Here is a 21,969-nt window from a genome sequence, read left to right as displayed (position 1 = left end):
ATGTTTAAACCAACAAATAATTAAAATTGAAGTCGAAAAACAGTCTATCACTTGAATCGGTTGGCATGATATGCATCAATATTGTTTTTGCACGACGAAGATAAAAATTACTTGTTACACTAAAACGTATGTAAAAGACATTTAAATGATGAAAAGACAGGAGAACTGAAACTTTGCATGTCAGGTAGATCATCTCAGTTTACGAGGTTTTGGGTATTTTACCGTAATAACATATATTAAGAATTCATTTATATACATATGAGAAAACTACAACATGTACAAAATGTCTATGCGATGATATTTCTTAATTTTGTTTTTATTGTCCAAAATAATTGTGTTTGCCGATCATAAAATCAAATGCACACAGAGTAAAGAAAACTATGAAAGAAATTTTCCTTTGCCACTACCAAAGGTATGTATAACCCAGTTCTTTGACTTCGTAAAATAGTTTCCTTCTTAAGCTGTAAATATTTTTTATTGGCTATTAAAACAATATGAGCTAGCAAACACTTTAGCGTTGCTAAAATTTATACATATGTCAACAACAACGTTCAGTACAGTAAACTGTCATTTTGACAGGTCGTGCAATAAATACATCTACAAATAAAATTATATTATGAAAAAGATACTTTGGGGATTTATGATATCAAATTCCTAAGTACCAAAAAGGACGCGTAAATGCAGTGAGAATATTTCGTATGAAATATTGATAAGACTTTCATTACGCGAATTAGTATTTGAGAAGAAAATATATATTTTAATTGTTTTAATTGTTTGTGCATAAACCATTCAGGTTGTTGCCATTGACCTGAATGGTCCAGGAAAAAAAGAGGAAATTACAATGCGAACAGTCAAGTTTATGAACAGGTAAGATTATCATTTAATCTGTATTTTATATATGCAAAAAATAGGTAGCTACCTGTTTCAGTCAGTTTTGACCTTTACAAGAATTTGTAGCAGTACATATTGATTATAAAACGTAATGTAAACATCAAAGTTAATCGACTTCATTTTATGCGTGTCAATGACAACACATTAAATAACTAGAATCGAAAGTCATTAAACAATGTTGTATAGTGTTCCTTTGTTGTATCTCCGTACAAGCAGCATAAGGCCAAAACGTATACGATGATTAAAATATAAAACGATATGTATTCCTGAGGTACTCAAAATTGCAATGATTGATTCAGGAAATGAAACACCAGCCAGCACAGACGAGTTCGACTTTGTGTGATACAAGAAATGCAGCTTCTCTATTTTGTCAAACTGCAATTTTCAAAGAATTCGTCGCTCAATTAGTATTACAGGATGTTGTGCTATCATAATGGCCACTGTGTACTGTCTACAAAATTCTTTTCAATCTGCCTTTGTTTACAATTAAAAAGAAATGCAATCAATCATACCCATTGTCTTTACTTCTGAACAAGTTCTCGTCTTTGACTTGAATCAGCTGACAGTCATGACGGTTCTGAGGGTTTCAAAAGCCAACTATGTATCTTAGCCTCAACCAGCTGTATACCATTTCTACTGCATACTTGGCTATCCAGTTCCATCCTGTCCTGACTTCGATATTTGTTTCTTGCAATTTATCATCTTGGCTGTCTCTTAACTTCTTAACTTGTCTGATTTTAATTACTTTGAACTCCTTAGTAATGGAAGACAGTGGTAGTTGAAGTTTTGAACTGTGCTGTACAATCCAATGCTGCTAAAACACTCATCTACGGTATTATTTGTTTTTGTTCGAATTTGTTATAAAGTGTCAGATTTTATCGATCGAAACTAGTTCCTCACAAAAAGATAGGGACCAGGAGTATCGCTATTACAATCTTCTAAAACGAACATATGTTTTATCGATACGAGTTTTAAAAAAAAAATAAATAAATGAAAGACTCTGTAGGTACCAAACAAAATTCGGTATTACTTATCCAGTCTTTTAAGGGAATATAGTCTATAAAGCACAATTTTTTAAACAAAATCCTATTGGTTTATCCACTGCCGTTAATAGATTTATTCCTAAAGGACACGATTTTCAAATGATTGTTTGTTCAACCTTTTCTTACATAAAAGATATGTTCGACCTCGTCCTACATAAAAAAAAAACATTTTTGAGTATTGCACAACATCACATCTTGCATATGTATTGTACATGACGTCAGTTTTCTGGATTTGTAGCGATCGATTAGTGTTTTTGCTGGTGGTTTTGATGATATATTTTTTTTAATATGTGTTAGCTCTCGGTAACTGCATGCATTCTTTAAGTGGATACCTCATTTTGAATATATGGTATATGCTGAGTTTTTTCATGGAAGGAATTGAATTGAGTATTGTCATTGTTCCGTTACATGCCGTGGATTTTATAACTTTAACAGGGTGTCCATTTTAATATCATACAGATCCTATGATGTGGTTAGCACACGGTTCCATATCACTAAATGTTTTGTTCCAATGTAATGCTTATAAAGGAGTCATGGCCATCGGCCCTATACGTCACCTAAGTTACATGATGTCTCCATTGATGGTCTCCTTCCTTTCATACAAAAACCTCTTGGACTTTATCACATTAGAACCAAACTTTATTCTATACCTCTCACTCTACTACATTCCCTTTACAAAATAAGTCTTGACACTCCTGTTTCTGACCCCACCTCCTCATTATACAGACTTGTTGCCATCATTTTGGATATTGGTTTCCACAGACTCTTTAAACCAGTGTGTGTGGCCAAACCACCTGAATGTTCTTGCAAAAATTCTCCATTCAAATATGGTCCTACTGATCACGTCGTTACATGAGATTTAACCCTTACTGAAAACGAATCTCTACGTAATATCCTTTCTAAAGGTCCCAAGTACCGCAAACCACGCTCCATAAATTGGAATTATAACTTTAAAATTCTTATGGCTGCCGTCGAGGACTATGCAAGAAAATGGATAAAACGAGAACAAGAAGACATTGATTCTCTGTCAGAGTGGTTAAAGGCCGTGAGGTCTTCAATTTTAAAACGAATGAAAGTTTTTAAGTAGGTCAATGAGTGCCAAGGCTACATCAGTTTTCAAAGACCCCGATGTAGCAAAAACATTGTCTACTATACATGACAAATATGTTGTCGTACCAGCAGACAAAGCCCAAAACAACATTATTTTTGTCTGCAAAACGTTTTATACCCATTGTTTATTATCAGAGGTAGACGTAGCAAAATAATAACAATGATAAGACCTATACTGCTACCACTCTCTCCAAAGAAGAGATTGTGGAAAACCATCAATCTGTGCTATCCTCTTTTGGTCTCTCTACCCAGGACGATGATTGTGATTTACCGTCTATGTACTGGATTCCTTAACTTCACAAGAATCCATACAAACAACGTTTCATAGCTGGATCTGCAAAATATACCACCAAACCTCTTTCAAATATTTTAACTTCTATACTCACAACTGTCAAAGAGGGTCTACAGTCTTACCACAACACTTGTTACTCCCGTAGTGGTATTAATTCAATGTGGATCCTGAAAAATTCGAAAGATCTTTTGGAGACAATCAGTTTAAGACTATTATCTGAATATAATAGCATTAAAACCTATGATTTGTCAACACTGTATACTTCTATTCCCCATACTCAATTAAAATTCCGACTTAAAAATATTATACATCGTTGTTTTTCCAAAAAATAGTTCTTCGTAGAGATTCCTCATACTTTGTAAGAAATAATTCCAAATCATCTTCCAAATATACAGAGGAGGATGACGTATTATCTTTAAACAATCCTAATTTCGGGGATTTGATACATCGCATCTACCCATAAGAACTTGAGATAAAGGATACTACAGATACTGTGAAGTCAGCCTCATATCTTGACCTACACATAGAAATAGATGGTAAAGGAAAACTATTGACCAAACTTGACGACAAACGTGATGACTTTTCATTCAGAATTGTTAACTTTCCTTTCATTTGTGGCAACATCCCTTCGGCTCCTGCATATGGAGTGTTCATATCACAACTCATACGCTATGCCAGAGCTTGCCGAAACTACGCAGACTTTTTGTATCGCGCTAGAAGTCTAACAAATGGGCTTCTGGAACAGGGTTATGTTGCTACAAGATTGAAGTCATCACTACTGAAGTTTTACGGTCGTCATCATGAACTCGTGGATCGTTATGATGTATCCATCAGCACCATGAAAACTGATTTATTCAACGGGTCATAGTTTGCCTTTCCTCGTTTGTCTACCCCAGACTTGACTTTTTATGAGCAACTCGGCGGGTGTTTCTAGAAAAAACAGAGAAGGCTTATCATACCGGTGCACCTGGTCCATGCTCCCAGTTTTTAGTGGATTTGCCCATTTACTTTTGTTACTTTGTATGTATGATTTTAGTTACTTTATGTTCTTTGTTGTGTGTGTCTGTTTTCCATGTCTGGTCTTTGTCCCTGGATTACATTCTTTTGATTACCGCTATAATCTTGATTCCCTTGATTACTCCTATATCATATGAGTGTTACATAGTAAAAGGATGTTTTTAATGCGACAATGGATAGCTCGAAAATCATTTTAAATGTCCGTAACAAAGTAACAAAATTGTGTACCAAAATAAACAATAATGTATAGAAATGCTTTGTATGTAATGTGTTTCTCTATAACTTGTGCAAATAATCAAAAAAACATCATTCAACTATAAGAAAGTATGCAATGATGATGGATGAAAATTGTTTGCATGGATACCCTCTAAAATTGTTGTTTGGGCCTTTCAGAGCTCAATTATGGATGTAATTTAGTCCTTGTTAAAGACCTTGTGATGATTTCTATTTACTCTTTTGCATTTAGTTAAAGGCCTAGTATATTTGTTGCATTTCTTTATTTTTCTATTATTGGAAATGGTTTTCATCAAATGTCAAAAAGTTCAGTTGATTTATAGCTATTTCAGAGAAAAAAAAAATGAATCAAATAAAACAATACTTGAAGGTTTCAATTTAACAATATATCTTTTGAACACAAGCCTTTTATTATTTTTATATCAAGAAAGCAGAACAATTACATTCGTATTATCATTTAAATAAAGTATATTACTTCCCTCTATATCCTTCCATTTTCCCTTAAATCAGTTTCGATATTACAGCTGTATGGATGAAGATGACTTCTATTATTCTGGAGAGGAATGTAAGAAGAAAGCACCAAAAATCCGGAAACATTTTATGGGAGCCTTAGCTGGAACCCTCGCTGCTTTATTTTTGATAATAGTTGTTTTGAGCTTTCGATACTACAGCCTTCATCGGAGGAAAAGAAAGAATAGTGATAATGAGAAAACGTAAGATTTATGTCTATGTTTATCAATTCAATATATAATTGTCCTTCTCCTTGTCTAAAAATCATTTATATTTGAAACAAAAATCAAGAGGCGTTTCTTAGTTTAACTTACTTTTTAATATGTTGTGATTGACATATTATATTGATTATTTAAGTAATATATGGTTTGAATCATTTATTTCACTTTATTCAAAATTACGAGCTGATGGTAATATACATATAAGTCCTAAACTATCGCTTTTGTATAACTTCCGTACCATACTCTAATCATTGGATTCAACCTCCTTTCTCATATTGCCATAAATTTTGTAGGTTGATTGATGGTTACACACAACAAAACAGACTCTCAAATTTTCCCGCTCATTTGAGCTCTCTCCTAGGTTACAGAGGCAGTACAAGTAAACATACCAAACATTCAGGTTATGAGGATGAACAAGACACTGTAAGTCAGTTACATTCTAACTATTTTAGATTAATAATTGAACACAATTTTGCCAAGAACTGAATATAGTGGTTTAACCTTTTCCGATGCTACGTTTCAATCACAAATCACAAATTAGGATATTTTGCAACAAAGAACAAAGGTGGACCCTGCACGGGTGAGGTGTTTTCTTATAAGTTCAAATCATCTCAACATTCGAAATGTGGTATATCATACTTTTAAAAGTTCGTCATTGTGATTTACTGTTCAGTGTTCAATCGATGCATGCATTTCAGATTAGACTCATATTATCATATTGTTTTTCAATCCACACATTTTTTTCTTTGAACCAAAACTAAGTAAATTTAAAAAACAATGGTGACCAATGACCCTTCCAAAGTATATTAATAATAATAAAAAAAAATTGTCACTTAAATTGTCAATTACAGAATAATATCCTGGCAACGTATATACACACACAACATGTCCATCAAGTGTTGTTTTGAATTTTTAACGGAGAATTTTTTTCTCAAATATTACAATACTTTTATAGATTTCAGTGTACAATTCTATCTACCAGTTTGATACAGATGTTGAGCTGAGACATAGCTTTGTTCGGGAGTGCAAGATTACATCAGATACAGAGGTAACTATATATATTGTTATATTGGGTAAAGTTTGCCAATTCTAGTGTTATTACAAATACCCTCAAATTTCTGGTTATTGGTTTGAACTTGTTGTTATTACGCTTTTTATACCGTTTAATATAGATCCATTTTCATAAAATTTGTTCTTAAATCTTTTATATTGTCATGTCTAAAGGACTAGATACATTTTGCCATTCTGTGTTGGTTGCTTTTTTCTACTAAATATCTTTGACAACATAATATATGTCACGCTTAATTACTGACGGAAATGTTTAAAAAAAATCAAGTATTTTAGGCATGAATGTAAAACCTATGGTCATAGATATAATAATTTAAATTCTGAAGTGGGCATCAAATTGTATTTATCTAATCGTTGCAAGCATAAATATTCGTTATAAGCTGTGCAAGATAACAACTTATTATACGCCCAAATATGCAACATATCCAAACTGGATAATAAAAATCTGAAGAGTTCTCTATTTGAATATTTATTTGATACGTCTTTCGTAAAGTTTGTGTATAATAACTTAACAGGCCTACGGTACTATGGTTCATGTACATTTCTTAGACAATCTAATGATCGATGTCGAAGATGTGCACGTGTATTCGTTGTTAACTAGGAAAAAATAAAAACTAATAATAAAAAAAAGAAATGCAAATACACACGCACACACAAAAAACATCGATGTGAATACTTCCAGTTAGAAGATTGACATTCTTGCTGTAGGTATACATTAGGAGAAACGTAACACTAACCATAAGATAGCTACGTAATCGTGTTATGTTTAAATGACGGTTAACTTAATATATGTTACTCTTACAAGCTTAAAGTACTACTTTCCGGAAATATTAACATGTATTCAGTTACTACATGTAATTATAACCCGGACTTCCTAAAATGAAACGGATCGTTATAGCTGCATTCACTTTACACATGTGTTTGGCAGTTAATATTCGAGAAATATTGGATATTGTTTCTTACATTGTATTATCGTATTCCGTCACTGGCAGTGATTCTTATCGGTGATCTTATCTTTTCAGGATTAACTCTCTTTGACCATTATCCTTTGTGTTATATATTTATGAATATGCAAGGTAGTAACAGAGAATCACAGGATATATATTCTGTAGTTGACAGATCAGAGAGCGGGGACAGAAGTAGATTTGCCGTCAATGCAAACGTTGCACAAACTTCACTCGCTATTTCCAACCAAACATATGGCGCCCTAGTTCTTGAACCAACAATTCGAAGCAGGGACCGCAGAAGCTCTTATGAAGATGTTAGTGATATTATTGTACAACGACCACAACCTTCTAAAATGGAATTGGATATAGGACTACTAAACGTGGCCGAAAAACATCCACCACCTCCATGCTCACAACCTTCAAGTCAAATAACATATGTTAATGCTGAAGTATTGCCACAAAAAACAGGAGAACTTACCATCGATACGACTCAACCGTATATTGATCAAACAGAAGCTGATGTTAACGAGTATCTACCTTATTCATGCTTAAAAACGTCGGACAAAGTGACGTATGTTAATACACAGGTCCTGCAAACAATTGCAATAGATCAGCCTGTAATTTTAACATCATGTTTTGGTCAAGGTAAAGAAGAAGTTGGCATGAGTCTACCAGTATCATGCCTTCAATCGTCGAACTGTGTAAGATATGCCAATTCACCGGAAACAAAACATGCCTCAAATGAATGTAGCATAATTTCACCTAGTTTTGTACATTTAAGATCAACAGAAGTGAAGAGAAAAGACCCATTATCAAGTACCATTGATGAAGATAAAGTTGTCCCCTTAATTAGATTTTCAGTAGGGTTAGATAATAATTCAAATTCAATACAAGGACCGGAAACATTGAATACTCAATTATCCGATCAAGTTATGATTGATGATAGCGATGACGACTTTTGGTTAAACCTTGCAAAAGGGCAAACTCTGCAATCAAAACGAACCTCCGCCTTTGCGACGTCTTTAAATAATGAAAACAGACATTCTAATGTGCTGACCAAAGATTCCTCACAGAATGTTCAAGGTGAAATAGTCCGAAAATTTTCTTCTACGCGTCATGATATTCTGGACACCCCTTTACCAAGAGACTCAATTAAAAGTCAAGAATCAGAAAACTTTGACTTATTTTCCGATTTTACCAGCAGTACTGACAAGAGAAGGTCAGTAGATGCTGTAGATAAAATTCCTGCTGACATCAATTATGAGGACATTGCTTCTGAACCGATCTACGAACTTGCAAAACCTATTGAAAGTAATACCAATTCTGACAGTAACAATAGTGGTGATTACGTATATTTAGATCCTTCAAAGTTTGCTATAAACAATGCACCATCAGTTGTTATGCCTAAACAACTCGTCCGCAAATATAAAAGTGTCACATTTCGGAAGCAAAGGCCGACTGCTTTAACTGACGAGGACTTCAAAACGGCATCTCTCGATCGTAGGACTCGTCCCGATGACTGTCCAGATATTAATCGAGAAAACCAAATATACGAGTCTGTTGATAATCTTTCTATCCGTGATCCATTGCCTGTTCCACACTTAGATCAACACCTAAAAGGGCATAGGTATGCAAATGTACATGGTGGCAAGAAAATCAAAGTTTATGACCCACCCTGGAAGACATATAATAGGGAAATAGAAGAAGTGATTAAACCTCGCCCTAAAAGTGGACTAGGACTTGATCACGTATATACAAAGGTCAACAAACATAAATGTTATGACAATTTACCACTGACATCGTTAATGGGCAGTGATAACAATGATCTACCACGTACAGTTGTAAGAAAAAGCAGAAATAGTCAGTTGTATGCAGAAGTGACAACCGCTATGGATAATGAGGATTTTTTCCGTGAATTCGATGAAAATAGAAAACAAAGTAATGCGTCGTCGATCTCAGGACTCTATTCAACAATCGAAGACCTACATTTGTCCCAAAATCTTAGTAACCAAGCGTGTAGTCACAATAAGACTCTTAAAGGAAGATCAAGTTTCAACCCACTTTCTTTTATTTTTCATTTCCAAGTCAAAATTGCAAGTCGAAGTGGAGTTAAGGTTAAAAAAATTCAACCAAAATCGGAAGGCCAGTGTTGGCTTTTGTGTGATGATGATGTTAACATTCGATTGTTTGATCCACAAGGAATGGAAATGGAGTCTATCCATTTAGGTGACCAAGGCGAGACATTGGCGTATGATTTGCAAAGACACTTATATGTTGCCTGTAAAAATAGCAAAAGGATATTCCGAATAGATACGAAACATTTATGTCAGGTAAGCAGAAACTATATATATTTATTTATATAATATCCCATGTAATTAAGCAGTTGTAGAGGCAATTATAACCACGTCACGTGATAACGATTAGGTGAACACCACCTTCGATGATCTTTATTTAATATTAAGAATATGTATATCATTAATCACATTCAAAAGTCATTGTAAGTATAAATTATAATATGAAAGGAACTCTTTTTATTTTTTCTATTATATAACGAACCCTCTAATTTAAAAAAAATGCAGTTGTTATGTACGTTCAGGATGATTGGATTGAAAACAACATTGTCATTTGACGATAATGATCCGCGGTGAATATTAACTGCATTTTCTCTTCTAATCAATTGATGTCAAAAATGGCTAATTACCGATAGCCTCAGTTCATTGCATTAGGCAGTTTACTAACACAATCATCGTCAGCATACAATGTGATCGTCTGTGCTCATTAGGCAAATGTTAAAATAGTGAATCGTTTAAGAGGTGAACATCCACATTATTTTAAAGTATATGGGCTATGTTAAATTCATTGACCGACGCAAATTAAGGAAACTAAATATACCTAATCAAGTAATTTATGGACAACGCTGGAAGCGGTCTTAATAAATATCACACATGAGGCGATTGATGTAAATCAAAGACCAACCAAATTCATTTTTTATGTCCTGTACAAAAATAGTTGACAACCTCACAACCATTCTATGTTTTATATTTAGTTTTTGCTCAAAACAAAATATGAATAGAATGTGTATAAAACAAACGGCACTTTGCAATTACTATCGTTTGTAATTGATATTGTTCTTGATTTGTTTCATTGAAGTGGGAGATAAATTAATATTAATTTGTTTTTTTAATGCAGATCCGTCTACTGAAAGGATATAGTTAGGTAAAAATTGGATATGATGACGGGGAAAAATTTTTTGTTCAGTATATCCATCTACACCATGACTCACCCCTTCCATTTAAAGTGTCTGAATTTTATAAGGATTGATACTAAAAAGTTTGGAACCAAATCCTGTAAAGTCATTTGTATTTATTCGTGTCATTAAGCAATATGTTAGAAGGTTATCGGAAGTAATAGCTTAGCTTAATTGTTGTAGGCTATTATCGTTATTGTATGAAGCTGGTAGAGGATGTGGTATTTGTAAATCCTCTTGTTTCAGTATAAACCCGAAAGCTTCCGTGTTTAAAACATGGGTTGTATTTCATTTGTAGTGAACTTGTTAAATTTTCACATGTACATAGACCTTTAAAAGTTAATCAATGCAATGAAGTAATTACATTCGGTACTCTGTCGTAGGTGACTTTCTAAGGAAGTACAAAAGTTGTGTCATATGTGACTTGATTAGCTTAACTATCAGTATTCTTTCGATGTGGTTTTTACCTCTTAAAACGATGAATTTGTTATCAAATATCTGTCAAAGAAATGATTAAACATGGAAAAAATGACAATATAGAGACATTTTGAGAATATTCAAATGCATATCTTTAACATTAGTACAGGAAACAGGGGCGATCTACAAACAACTTGTAGCATAAATAATAAAATACAAAAATTATAGATAGAGAAACAAGATACCATCCGAAAACTAAAAAAACTTCCACAAACAAAAACTTACAATAAGGGGAATATTATCACACTGATTCATCATACTTGACCCAAGTCATATAGCATAATGTAAATATTTTTTACATAGCTCTTATGGGATTATTGTAAGTATTGATGTAATATAAACACGAATATAATACTAATATGGTATGGTATTGTGGTTCAAGACTTTTGCCATTTATGATAAAGAAATAATAAATATTCAATTTTCATTTCAACTACAAAATGCAGGGTAGACACAGTCAATTTGATTTTTAATTCTTACAAACCAAAAACAATGATACAGCGAAAAGGTTTAAACATTGCTCAGTTTTACGCCATAATGTACTTTTAACATTTAAACCGAAATTTCTTTGATCAATTCTTTACAATAAATTTTAAAAGGTATTATAAAGTCTATTGTACTTCATCATATTAATGTATCGTATGAATATCGAAATATGTCATTTGAAGGCCAATAACAATCTGATAATTGAAAATTATGACGGTCTGAAAATTGCGTCATTAAAACATTAATCACTTCTATGAATATAAAAGATATAATGATTTAGAATAAACTATGAATGAATTCTGTCATTGAAAGGAAAACCTAATGCGTGACATACTTATACTACGTGGTACTATTTTTGACAAACTTTTCGGTTAATTGGTTTTCGTTTAGAGTGAGGTTTAAGTTCTGTGTGATACTATCTTTTGTCCGATGGCGCCATTGATACAAGCATAAATATTTTTTTGATTCTTTTAACTATATGCCTTAAACTATTACTTTGATCAGCTGGCATTGTACAAGTACATAAAATGAACTATCATTTCATATTGAAGAGCCATTTCAATACAGTAATTTCGTCTCATTTCAGGTGTCTGTATTTGTTGACTGTGAGACGACCCCCACGGCTTTTACCTACGATCCATTTGAAGAATCATTAATAGTATGTGAACCAACAGAACGAGCTTCGCGAAATTGTGTAAAAAAATATACGTCCAGTACTTCCCGACTAACTAATTTTAGACAAGATGAGACTTTTTCTCGTCCATCCAAAACTGTTGTCAATATAAATAGTGATGTGGTAATTTCCGATGCTGGTGCAAAGTCCTTGACAATTGTGGAGCAAAGTGGAGGCGTCAAATCGAGATTTACCGGAAATGACGAAATACAATTGTATCCAAAATATACATTTGCATGTGATATGCAGGGAAATATTCTAATTGTATCACAAAATGAAACTAATTATGATGATAATGGTAATCTATGCCTGCTTGATGAAAACGGACATTTTATTGACACGTGTAACGTCGGAGAAATTCGAAATCATTATGTAACTGATATAGCGGTAACAGATATAGGCTTTGTGTGGATTTCTTGTGAAGCAGGAGTTTACATATTTGATTATCAGTTTGCATAATGCAACATTACAAATAAAAAAGAGGCTGTCCATGTGAAAATCAGGCAGGTCTTATGATGTGAGTGGCACAGGATAAATTTTACCCACTATTTTTTTTTTGTTCTAATGCACCGTTTATATAAAATGTTTGTCAAATATTGTAAAGATTGTTTTAAATTCACAATGAATGGCTCAGAAAAAATGATTTTAAATTTTCCTAACAAAGCAAAAACAATGCTCAAATTAAAGAGTTATCTCTCTTTAACCGTTGCATTTCAACATTAAACTTTGAATAAGGGTTTTGTGATATGATATAGGTAAAAATGTTTAGAAAACAAAATTTGTTATGTGTGCCACCAACTGCCTGGATTTTGCTTGGACACCCTCTTAAAACGCAATTAACAACTTTTAACTGTTTATTATCATATTATATCAGAAATATATAAAAAAAAAAACTGAATGTGTGTACTCGTCTTTTAAAATTGATGTGGGTCTATATCGTTTTGTTGTTTTTGTTATATAATAAAAAGCTTGGTTGTCATTTGTCCTTGAGTGTTCATATTAATGTTTCTAAATAGGAACATTATAATCGCCACATATTCTGAGATTTTGGCTTCTTTATGTCATCGATCGAAAATTGAAAGTGATAACTCTGAAACAGTACCTTTGACATGACAAGACAGGCTATCCTACTAAAGATTGTAAGTGCCATGACTTTTTTCACATTACCAAATTGACGTTTCATAGTTCAAAGTAGGCATTTCTCACTTCCAAGTTAGAAAGTGATAAAATGTCAATTTGAAATTGAGAAGTGTCACCTTCCAAGTGAGAAATGTCAACTTTGAAGTGAGAAATGGCAACTTTGAACTGAAAAATGTCAACTTTGAAATAAGAAATGCGAACTAGGAACCTAAAGTCTTGTATCAATCGGAAAATATCAAAGAAATTATAGCGCTACCGGTCCTCCTTACTTTCTTTATTTGCCTATATTGGTAACTTATACGTGATTCTGTTTTTTTAGAAGTCCGAGTTGATATTACATCTAGTTTCCTCTGTGTTATATTAAAGATGTTACCAAATGTTAGTCTATTAAACTTATTATTTACTGTTATACTAGAAGTTCCATTGTATGGCGAAAAGGTCGATACAAAAATGTTTTCTACCACGAATTACTTCATTTGCCTTTTCAAAATGAGAAAATGGGTTACTATGGTAACTATGAAATATAACTCCTAGTGTTAATAAGATCGTGTGCTGTTTAGAACTACAATATTAAATAAGAACAATCTCGGTCATGTATTTATCGTGACAAGGCAATTTGTTCTGAAGGTATCCAATCGTTTATATGCAAAATGTAATTGATAACATACGTTTAATTCAAGCAGTATTATTTCAGCGTCTAACTATGAAAGCGTATATGTTACATTTTAGGTCTACATGTTTCCTAGCTAGAATGTCTAGCTCTTTACTTGGAATGTGTACTTGTTTATTTGGAAAGTCGACTTAATATCTAGGTATATATACTTGTTTGTTTGTAATACTTCGTGACATTGTCATATTATTTAAAACTTTTCACTTCCGCTTCAGGAAGAAAACAAGTTAAACAGGACAAAAATAAGAACTTAACATGAATGCAAACAACAAAGTAATCACATTCAACATATCAACATGACATATAAACAGGTATACATCCCTAGATGACATATAGACTTGAATGAACCATATACGCTTTCCTATCTAACAGGTGGAAAGTATCGCTAACTCATGTGTGGCACATATTTCGTATGGTTATGTTTATGTTCAACTCGGCAACTAAGGTATCGAAATATGTACTTGGTTCGGTTTGGGCTTGTGAGTGAGTTGTGTTATCCATTATGGTCTTTGCTGAGTTTACAACTTAAACTTATTTTAGAATTGTATTAGAATTTTCATATGGAGCAAAATAAAACGTTTCCTGATAAGTCACAAACATTGCAAATGGAAAAAGAACTAAGATTTTGATATCGTGTTCTGAAAAACGAAACGACGCCCTCGGAAACATGTTTAACCTACTGGTTGAAGCCTACTGAAAAAAGATAAAATATAAAGTTTAAGAGTAATCAAGAGAACCAAGATTCTAGCGGAAATCAAAATAATGTTTTCCAGGGACAAAGACCAGACATGGAAAACAAACACACACAACAAAGAACGTAAAATAATAAAAATAACACATAAAAAGAAACAAAAGTAAATGAATAAATAAAAGTATTCTGCAAATTTAAAACATTGGAAAAGAATGGGTGCACATTTTGTTTGTTTTCACCACATTTTAGTTAACAAAACATAATTGTAGCTTCTGTCTTTGATCTTAAATAGTCTTTTAAATACAGTCCTTTCAAGAAATGTCAACATGATCAACACTACGACCAAATCTGGTTTTTGTTAAACCGTAATCAAAGTTACGTTTTCCAAAACGACCACCACCAAGCCAATAATCAACGTCTTTATCTTGCAGTCGTTTTACTGCCGTTTTGTCTTTCAGTTTTTCTTGTATTGTATCTACTTTCAATTTAAAAGGCAAAAGTATATCATAGGAATGGAAAACTTCCCTTTCAATATGCTTGCGGTCTTGTGAATCTTTATCAACATAATTTTGAAACAGTTTTATCAGGCTTTGAATAGGTGTTGATGACAAATCTCTGTAACTAGAAAATGCATCTGTTTTGACAACAATACTGCCAATCAGCGCTAAACTCACTATCTGTACAGTTTGCCTGCAAATTAAAAAAAAACACAACTTTAAGTTGCATGAGAAGTACAAAGAGTTAAAGTGTAATGCAGAAAAACACGCAAAATCGAATCCTAAATTAATTAAGTCCTTATTATATATATGAAAACGTTTAAACTCTAAAATACTTCCATCATAAACTGGCAGTTTATGATCATGACTTATGGACTTATCTAATATGTATATCTATAAGTATATAACTAGGAATGTAATGTTATTTGCCAAACCTAAAAATTCCTTACAATCGCTAATTCTAATGCACACGATTTTTTACGACATCAAATTTCCTAAAAACGCATATCAATTTATGTGACATTCTAAACAAATCCCGATTCAATGCACCCCGAATTTTAGTGAGGTGTTTGTATACTCGTTATGTCTTTATTTCGGATTTGTGTTTGCCGTTTGGTTTATCTTTTATCGTTTCAGATCCTTTGTTTTGTGAATTGTTTTCTCCTTCAGTTTTATTTACACTGATGAACCCTCGATTCTCCATTAGGTATTGCTACTTTCTTTATTTGTAATTTCATTCTTTTCCCTTACTTAATTGAGAAGTAAGATGGCATCACTTATCCTGGATAGATCATTGCGTTTGCAGTTCATATCATTTTTTGTTTAATTCTAGGCATTTGTGTTTTTTTTTATTTGTTCCATCAACATCAACAGGCACTTTTGATTGTTTGTACGTATAATTACGTAAAAGGTTAAAAACATGTTCGTAAGCATCAATCGTTCTTCAACAAATTATCCAAAACATACTATAATCTTTAAAATATATATCGAAGAGAACTGTGACAATCTGTATTGCTTGATGTATTGTTTTCAGAACCGTTGCATGCTTATTTGTTTTCGTTCTTCAAGTTATGCCTTTAATTCTGGGAAGATACAATTTGTTTTAATTACATTGTGTGCATTGAAATATTTAATGATTGATTGATTGTTAGGGTTTAACGCCCGAGCAGCAATATGTCAGCTATATTCAGGCGATGAACATGGAAGGGATGATAAAATGAACATGAAGTGATGATGATGAAATGAAAGCGTAATCAAAGGAACCAAGGTTATACGGGCAATTAAAAGAATGTACTCCTGGGACAAAGACCAGACATGGAAAACAGACATACACAACACGGAACATAAAGTAACTAAAATCATACATACAAATTGACAAAAACAAATGAGCAACTCGGACTCCATTAAAAACTGGGAGCATGGACCAGATGCACCGGTAGGGTAACCGTCCTCTTCTTTTCTAGAAACACCCGCCGATGTGTTCATAAAAGAGTCAAGTCCGGAGTAGACAAACGAGGGAAGGAAACTATGACCCGTTGAATGAATCAGTTTTCATGGTGCGATGGATACACCATAAATATCCACGAGTTCATGATGGCGACCATAAAACTTCTGTGATGACTTCAATCTTCTAGCAACATAACGCTGTTCCAGAAGCCTATTTATATATGAAAAAGGGATGGTCGACAAATTTTGATTGCCACAAGAAAAAGGGAGGGCTGAGTAGGGTCGGGCAATTTAGCATACTGTGGCGGAGCGCAAAGGTTCTTACTCCTATCGAATACCACAGCAGGTTTTGTCAAATGCGAGGAACGTGGCATCTTTCCCAACATGGTGCACCACTATGGTTTGCGGTCAGGTTTTCCGTATTATAGCCTGACAACCCCAGCATGTAACACGCCAGGGGTAACCCATTCCACCACTTGGGGCACACATCCCAGTTGCTCTGTGGGCAGAGCGCCTAGCCCCTGCCTAGGTTTCTGAGCACTATCTAGTCGCCTTTTACGACGAGCTTAGCGCTGCAACAAGCCTATTCTTTCGACACCCGGACCTGCACGGGGCTTGAAATATTTAAATGTAAAGCTTTATTTTCATTAAATGGTTAAAACAACGATGATTTTAAGTACATTGCATCGTTATTTTTCAACATGCATCTTATATGCAACAAATAGAGATTTGAAAATTTACCAAAGAAAAAAGAAATGTTTTTAGCTTAATTCAAAGGGGAACAACTGTAGTTATTATATAAAGGGTTATTAGAAACACCACCTTTCTGATACAATCTATACTATGGTCAAAAGGAATTGTCATACAGAAAAGAAAAACGTACAACAAATATCAATTACAGTATGAATCATACTGGATAGTGAACATGACCTTCTTTTATCACGTTTATGGATATGATATTTTATCAAACGTTCAATGAAACAGCTACCGGATATGTAAACAAATATGTTTAGCTTTGACAGGAACTAACAGAAGAAAGTAAACAAAAACCATGTGCATGCGCGCATGTGCAAAAGAGAAAAAGCTCATTCATTTGAGGATGTAGGTTAAATCGTTCTCTATCGGCTCTAAGCCGATTGAAATAAAGAACAAGAATTTCTTACTAGGGGATAATGTCACAAGAGGATAATCTTTGTTTTACTTTTCTTTGTTACTTTGCTAATTTTGAATTGAAATAACTTACATTTAACAGCAGATAATGACTTAGTAATATGTATAATGATACGTTGCAAAATGTAGATCAAATATACATAAACAGTTTATGTAGAAAAATCCAAAAAAAATCGATAGACGGGTATCCTCTTATAAACTATAAAAATGGTGAAATACGATAAGTCTGTTACCCTTGAATCATTGTGTTAAGATTCCACATGGTATCACATATTTTGTTAACCCATTGGTACAATACGAAAATCACAAACAGATAAAAAGGAACATTTATGTTGCCTTTTTAGAGCATAAAGGAACAACTTATATACTATTGCAAAGGTATTCTCATTAACATAAAGAAATCTTTTATCAAGAATTTGTAATATAACTAACAGATTCTAACCTTGGAAAATGCAAAGATCTACTATTAAACAATTTTTAAAATTTGTTTAACATTCTGTACTTTCTGTATTTGTCTTTTTGTTTTGTTTTATATTGTTTTGTTATGTTATGTTATGTTATGTTTTGTTTTGTTTTGTTTTTTTTGTTTTTTTTTTTTTGTTTTTGTTTGTTTGTTTGTTTGTTTGGTTTTTTTTTTTTTTTTTTGTTTTCGTAATGTGTTTTTGTTCTTGTTTTCCATTTGTTGTAAAAAGAAGTGTTTGCCATTTCAGTTCAATCATAGAATTTCTTCTTTATCAAATATCATTCCCGCCGCAATGGAAGAGGGAGTTTGGCGCATTTTAAACCTAGATTTACACAACCATTTCATTCAAAATGTCTGTACCAAGTCAGGACCATTGTGGTACCAGCTGCTACAGTTGTGTAGTGTCAAGTTGTTTTTTTACTTGACCTGATAATAGATCGGATAAGTGTTCGGTAATTTACTTGACCTGATAATGGATCGGATTCGTGTTCGGTAATTTACTTGACCTGATAATGGATCGGATTAGTGTTCGGTAATTTACTTTACCTGATAATGGATCGGATTAGTGTTCGGTAATTTACTTGACTTGTTAATGGATCGGATTAGCGTTCGGAAATTTTGTTGTTACGCCTATTTGATAACTATCTTTCTTATTTTGTTTTCTATTTTTTAATAAAGGGCAACAGCATTGGTTGGTAAATTAGTCATTGCCGACAGCTTGCAAACATTTTACAAATATTCATATTTTGCATTAAAGCTGCATGACGTTTTCAAAATTGAGTCTGTATGGTGTTGAATAATACATTTTTAGCGTCTGTATCACAGTGATAAAACATTTTGAATATTCATTTTCTGAGCCTAAAATAATCTTCATTTTACAAGAAATATTTTGATCGTGCCCACAGGTCAACTTTTTTACAATTTACATTCGATTTTGATCTATTTTATCAATTAGTTAGAGTGCCAAATAACCAAACAACAATTGTCACGAGCAAAGACAATTTGAAAAACCCAATGATTTACTTTCTCGCGTTATTTGAAGTGATAAGAGACGTGAATGTCTAATAAAGTGATACAATAGACAATTTCGAGAAGTAATGACATCATATAATTCGTTGTTTAGGCGGAAATTGATCCTTTAGTAACAATGTTTTATTTCAGATAATAAAATGGGAATATGCAATGGCATTTTTCCCAAAATTTCTGTTTTATTTAACAGATGCTGTTTTGTTCCTTTAGTTGCAATATCAACATAATTCAGTATTGTTCTCTCTTTCAGAAATGTAGTGTTTCTTTCTAGTCTTATTTTATAGCACGTTTTAATTAATGTTCTTTTGGGCACATAATTTTATTTAGATAAGTCAGACTTTCTCTTGGCTTAGCCGTTTTTTTTTCCATTTTTAAGCCATTGTAAAGATATCTGAGCACTCGCTGTTTTGAAAGAAATCGATCTATCTGTATGAATTGTGTTCCAGGTGATATTAAATTGGAACAATCAAATAACAGATGATTCCTTAAAATCGTTCAAAAAAATGAAATTTTAATATGTATATTATTGTTTTTCCGAGTCTTCTTTTTTATATATATATTTAATTTAGTTTCACAGAATGAAGCGCGTTTTTCAACAGAGGAGTATTTTCTGTTTCGTTTTTTTTCCAGCATTTTTCATTTCTCCCTTCAACTTATTTATTAAATTATTTATATATTTAGAGGAAAATTGTCTTTGCGTTTCTGTGTCATTTTTGAGGTTTACCAAGAAAGGTTTCATAAGTTACGTAACACGCATGAAATATTATTTTTTACTGTTATAAGTCTGTAGAAAGATGGAAATAAAGTAAAATAAAACAGAAATCATTATTTTACCACGTTGGAGTCGGGATTGAACTCAGTGATAAATGCATTTTATTAATATCTTGACATTTTATTGAGTCAGCATTTTTTTTATTTTTTTTTTATTTGTTTTTTTTTTGTGTGTGTTGGTATATTTTTGTCTGTTTGTTTGTTTTGTTGTTGTTAAACGTATACTTTTTTTGATATACTGCCATAGTGGTAAATTGAAGATTTTAGATATAAATAATAGATGTAATAATCTAAGAAGGTTCTAATTTCTGTTATGAATAACATTTGAAAAAAATACCATGATAGTAGGGTATTGGTTTCACAAACTCCAATCTATTTTGTTCTTCTTCATATAAAACGTGTTTGAATTCTATATAATACCCGTTTTATCATTATTGAATTCATTGTTGGAAACTTTTTGAAATAATTTACCATCATTTAACACATTCTTTTACAGCAATAAATAATAACAAATAGAAATTATGAATGGAAAAAATGAAAAAAACACTCTTACCTCATTTCATTCGACGTGAAAATCCTTAACTCCTGAGATCGGATCATGTTCAGATTATTTTGTACTGTCGCCATCCATGACCTGTGTCGCAAAACGTCACCAGCACGCTTCCGACAAATCACGCGGGAATAGATTGAAATATCTTTTCGTAATTATGTTGTAGAACGTCGCCTTTTTCAAGTGTCATAGCACCAACTAAATTTTCTCATAATCAAATAAGAAATCATTTGTTGACGATTAAATACTTTGCTAATCCCATAAAAACAATTTTTCTCCGAAACCTCTCCCGACGTGTAAACTCATCATGTTTATAAATGAAGCCCTTAACAACAATTAATTGCATTATTCAGAAACATTGACGGACAATTTATTTCTGAAATAATGCTAAGCTTTTTGGGTAATTGTAATTTGGTGAGGCGATTGAGGTGTAGGTATATTTTCAATCATTCCTTGATTGATTAATGCCGAAAGGCCAAAATGAAGGAACTTTTTGCCAAATATGTGAAAGTCGTATTAAACAGCGATAATTTCATATTCAAAACACAATTTATTTTTGCTATTATGTCAACTAAAATAAGACGTTAACTTGGTGGTAATTATGATAACACGATTGTTTTCATTAAACTTTAAACGCGTTAAAGTACACAATTACGGATGGAAAAAAAAGAAATGATTATCTGGTCCTGCAAACATTTTAAATTATTTAGATTGTATTCGAACTGCAGGAACTGTACGCTGTTGTTGTTGTTGAACAATAATCTTTACGATCTTTACGATGTAAAAACAGTTCCAACAATATGGCTACCTAATATAATTGCATGTTAGTATAATATTGCAAAATTGCGTAATTGTGTTTTTCTATAGATTAGGTCGATTTAGTCTTTTATAAATAGTTTCACATTATTTATTTTCGTTGGGTCCTTTTACAGATTGCTTCATGGTAAGGGTTTTCACTGAAGACCGTGTGGTGACCCGTTAAAGTTTAATTGCTCGTTGCTTGGCATTTGTTTGATGGCTATCACATTGGCAACAAACCATATCTTCTATTTATTTACATGATGTCTTTCTCAACTCATTTTTATCATCTTTTTTTCATGGCGAATGTGCTTGAATAGACGTGTTTTTTCTCATTGCTTTTAGCTTAACGCATTCCATTACAATGTAGATAATTTTACATTGTTTTTGCATTTGGTTGGCATCACTCATTTTTCTTTTCAGTTATCATATATTCTCGTTGATTTGGTGGTTTAATTTTCTTGTTGAGCGCCTAGATATTTGTAATATTTTACCATGGATGATGCGAAATAGTGATATAAAAACATA

General features: G+C 32.7%; 2 protein-coding genes across 3 annotated transcripts; one reads left to right on the top strand and one right to left on the bottom strand.

The window, feature by feature from the left end:
- Window positions 1-7,152: 7,152 nt before the first annotated feature.
- Window positions 7,153-13,195, top strand: LOC148599378 (uncharacterized). Of its 2 annotated transcripts, XM_088558525.1 has the most exons (3): window positions 7,153-9,663; window positions 11,361-11,376; window positions 12,130-12,296. In XM_088558525.1, the coding sequence occupies exons 1-3, from the start codon at window positions 7,450-7,452 to the stop codon at window positions 12,144-12,146; spliced, it is 2,247 nt and encodes a 748-aa protein (XP_088414651.1). In that variant the 5' UTR covers window positions 7,153-7,449; the 3' UTR covers window positions 12,147-12,296. The 2 variants fall into 2 exon arrangements, with proteins under 2 accessions (XP_088414651.1, XP_088414650.1); XM_088558524.1 differs by lacking the exon at window positions 11,361-11,376 and having other exon boundaries at window positions 7,161-9,663; window positions 12,130-13,195.
- A 1,714-nt stretch (window positions 13,196-14,909) lies between these two features.
- On the bottom strand, window positions 14,910-20,800 carry LOC148599377 (uncharacterized). The gene is made up of 2 exons (XM_088559493.1): window positions 20,647-20,800; window positions 14,910-15,407 (listed from the first exon to the last, which is right to left on the bottom strand). The coding sequence occupies exons 1-2, from the start codon at window positions 20,718-20,720 to the stop codon at window positions 15,029-15,031; spliced, it is 453 nt and encodes a 150-aa protein (XP_088415619.1). The 5' UTR covers window positions 20,721-20,800; the 3' UTR covers window positions 14,910-15,028.
- Between the last annotated feature and the right edge of the window lie 1,169 nt (window positions 20,801-21,969).

The sequence above is a fragment of the Perna viridis genome, chromosome 13 (assembly GCF_037379345.1).
Source record: "Perna viridis isolate PV_CMFRI_1.1 ecotype Kerala chromosome 13, ASM3737934v1, whole genome shotgun sequence".
Lineage (NCBI taxonomy): Eukaryota > Metazoa > Mollusca > Bivalvia > Mytilida > Mytilidae > Perna > Perna viridis.
The sequence above is the reverse complement of the archived record's forward strand: the minus strand, read 5'-3'. Positions and strand labels throughout refer to the sequence as shown.